This window comes from Protomyctophum parallelum (assembly GCF_964188405.1).
Source record: "Protomyctophum parallelum genome assembly, chromosome: 12".
Taxonomy (NCBI): Eukaryota; Metazoa; Chordata; class Actinopteri; order Myctophiformes; family Myctophidae; genus Protomyctophum; species Protomyctophum parallelum.
The window spans coordinates 33572436-33576292 of NC_139712.1; the positions used below are offsets into that span (position 1 = coordinate 33572436).

A 3857-nucleotide genomic window follows, 5' to 3' on the forward strand; every position below is an offset into this window, starting at 1 on the left:
ACCATTTTCCTCAGGCCCAGGGCATGGCTGCATTCTACAGCAATATACATGACAGAAGTTGATTCAATGAGAAATTTGGCAAGATACAGTATGTGTGCCCATTTGGAGTGGGGCAGTTGAAAACTGCTCATCTGATTGACTTCACACTCAACGCTGCACTTTCTTGTGGTCTCAGGCTCAGCAATATACATTTCTTAGATGTTTTGAACTTTTTAGTGGTGTGATGATTCTTCTTTTTTATTTTATTATGCATTTGCATTTACTTATTGTAAGTAAGTAGCCTTGCATAGCCATGAGGCCCATAGGGCAGGAGCCTATCTCCTGTTTCTGTAGCGTGAGGCAGCTTGATGTACAAGTACACCCCCTGGACATGACGCTAGTATGTCGCAGGGACTTACTCCCAATCCAACCCTTGATGCTGATGCCCAACATCCACAGGATGCCCAACATCCACAGTGATGAAAGTATAGAGTCTATCCTTCACAACGTTTGTTACGTTGTATGTGAGGGAGTTGATCCCATCTGCGTCCATGGTCGATTTAGTACTGAAGAGCATCGCAGCGTTTTGGCGACCGGGCTCGTTGTGCAAGTCTCTGTCGTGCTTGATCATTTTGTACCTCCCAATCACCAAGCTTGGCCGAGAGACGGCCATGTTCCTCAGGAGGACCCTCTGGTACATGTCGTCGTCCTCTGCGCCCCAGCCCCAGTAGTTGTTTGGAAAGCCATTGATCGCCATATACTGCTTTTTGGAAAAGGACGCAACGCCTCCAAAGAAGGTGTGATAGGGCATCTGGAAATTGAATTTGTCCATGGCCACAGCCAGGTGTCTGGGCTTGCTAAAACAGCCATAGCTGTTGCGGTCATCCATAGGGATGAGATCCACGTCGGAGAAGACAAAGCAGCTGTCGTAGTCCTCCTTCAGTGCCTCGACAACGCCTACATTTAATAGTTTGGCCCTGTTGAACGTTCCCTCACCGCCCTGGTTAATGACATACACTCCATAGTCCAACTGCTGCCGCTGCAGAATGGGATGGAGGTAACGAAGCCAGTGGATCAGGTGGGAATGCCGATTGCGGAATGGGATGATGATTGCCACCTAAAAAAAAAGAAGAGGGAAAAGTAATCAGACAGTGATGAGAGACACGAAAAGCAAGGCGGAAGATAGGGAGAGATAGGGAGGGAAATTCATACAAAGGCTATTATGTATGACTATGTACATTACGTATGACTTAACAGTATCACACCATTCTGTCCTCATGTGAAAGGCACTGAAGTAAACTGCACAGTATTTTATTTCCTTCATAACATCAAAAGTAGGTTGTGTATCTATATTTTCCAGTTTTAAGAGGTCTGCAGTTTCCATGCACAAAGCACCTATCAAAGTGTTTTATTGTTATGGCATCATATTTTAGTTACAGACGCTCTTAATCCAGAGCGATTTACATTAAGCAAGAACAAAAAAAAGCATGGGAATACATATATAAAGAGCATTTATCATAAAACGTGCATAAGCTAAGAACGTAACAGTGGAATATGACAATATAATATACTATGCTATACATTATGTACTATGACGTGCTATGACTACATACAATGCAATTATAGTGCTGTCTACATAACATGCTATAAGTCTGTATCAAATGCTATCTAAGTCTACAAAGATGCTGTCTAAGGGGGTAGGTTAAGTGCTATCGGCCATGATGGAGTCTGAAAAGGTGGGTTTTCAGACTACGGCTTTGTATCAGTTGGAGAGGCTTAAGTGCACATGCCAGTTGGCCAGTAAGGAGGGACTTACAATAGTCGTGTTTTGACAAGACTGTTGTCAAGTTACATTACTAAAGTCCAAAAGCCTAAAATATATTGTTCCAGGGAGCACTCCTTTTGGTTAGTGGTCAAGCCCAAAGGGCGTAGACCACTTTTGTTTTCATGAAAGTTCTTCCATTTTTAATAGTTTTGGCAGTTCTGAGCTATCGTTCTTCACGAAATTCGGGCCGCGAGGATCCCTCAGGAGCTCACACTCATTCGTCAAAAGACCTCTGACCTTTAGATCTCCCGATGAGTAAATTGTTATGATTGGCTCTATCCACTTTTCAGCCTTTTTCGGGCCATTTAAAGATAACCACTCTATTCACCACATGTGAATAGAGTCTGGGCTCTGGTTATGGTACTACAGCGCCGTTGACAGACAATTGGTTGAGCATGGAATGATAGACCAGTCCCCAAGTCACTGAACAAGTCAGTGGGGTTTTGTTGATTGTGCCCTGAGCCATATAAGTTGACACATTTTTGGAACAAAATGCATCCTGTGCCCCGAGGGGCACTTTATCTAGTTTCAGTATTCTTCGGTTTCTCACAGTTCTGGCATAATTTAGTTAGTTAATTTGTTTTTCACTAGAATGTTGTCAACTAAGCTAGTTGCATAACGTGCTTGGGCCTATTTCCAGGGGGTCCCTAGAAAAATATAGTTAATATAGCATAAAACTCAGAGTGATACACACAAAAAGTACAACTTTACATTTAAATCCTCAATAGTATTATTGCATTTTGTCTATGTACAATAGCTACAACTGCTTACACATTTTGGTTGGTAGGTCAAAGCTATGTTAAATCCCCCGTTGCACAATACTAGTTTTCTTATATATTCTTTTGTATTTCTTTGTCTTGAAAATAATTAAAAGGCATAAAATACTGTGATGTGTCTGGATAGCTTTTATTGCTATAGTAATACACTGAAAGTGTAGATACAGAGGTACGAACCGTACCATGGGCTAACTGAACGGTGGCACCCCTAGTAGTAGTAATGTTGTTATTATTCATTGGAGCTTGTTTATTTAAACTGCTGCATTTTTTTACAGACTGTCTTCTGTTTTTTTTTACCCCATCTGTTTCTCTTTTTGAGTGGTGCAACCACTCCTACAACCAGCTTGCAATGTCCTCGTACGTGTTTGTGTGTCTGTGTGTCTGTGTGTCTGTGTGTCTGTGTGTGTGAGCATGGGTATGTGACTTAAAAATAGCAGTAGGGGGCGCCAGAAACAGTGAGAGGGGTAGTGACTCTAATGAGAGAGAGTGAGAGAGGTAGTGACTCTAATGAGAGAGAGAGATAGAGAGAGAGAGAGAGGGGGGGGGGGGGAATTGCACCACTCAGTTCACACGTGTGTGATTTTTAAATAGTAGTAGCAGTAGCAGCCTTCCATTGAACCACTTCATGATTGATTAAACAATGTATGTGTCGTGTATCCCTGTACCTTATGGAGTGAACTGCAGTCTGGCGGTCTGTATCTTCCTCCCACCTGTAGAAGAGGATTCAACTCATTCCTTACGGTCTCCAAAGTCATGTTCCAGTCTATCTGTATGTGCAGTGGACCCAGTAGGTGAGGAGAGGTGATGGGACAGGATGCCAAAGGCATCGCGGTGCTCTCCTCGATTAGTGTAACCGATGGAGGCGAATCTGAATTCTTCAGATTCGGATCCCAAATTGCCACGAGGAGATGAGCTTTGCTGTGAGTGCAGTGCAGCCAGTATGTCATGGAACACATACTTAACAAAAGAAGAAATAGCAGCAGCCTATTCTTTTCTGACATAATGTGATTCTGTGCCTTCTGCTCCCTATAATGATCTACTAGTCACCGCTATGACTAAACTCTCCTCTGGATTGCCAGGCAGTGACTGATGTACGACTTCAGCTGCCTTTCAGGTCTAAGGTGAGCCAAGAGGAGGGGCCCTCTCAGACAAAATGTATAGCAGCTCATTAATGATGACTGAAATGTAGCTAGAGGCTACCGTGTACAGTAGGTGATGGCATCGAAAATTGGCACAAATACAATAGGCTATTATCTACAGTATGATTGGCATGGTAG

General features: G+C 43.1%; 1 protein-coding gene across 1 annotated transcript; it reads right to left on the reverse strand.

The window, feature by feature from the left end:
* Positions 1 to 394: 394 nt before the first annotated feature.
* On the reverse strand, positions 395 to 3335 carry LOC310868123 (beta-1,4-galactosyltransferase 1-like; the record flags this gene model as incomplete). Its single annotated transcript, XM_083778385.1, has 2 exons — positions 395 to 1096; positions 3246 to 3335. 2 exons carry the CDS (start codon positions 3333 to 3335, stop codon positions 395 to 397), a joined length of 792 nt encoding a protein of 263 aa, XP_083634511.1.
* Between the last annotated feature and the right edge of the window lie 522 nt (positions 3336 to 3857).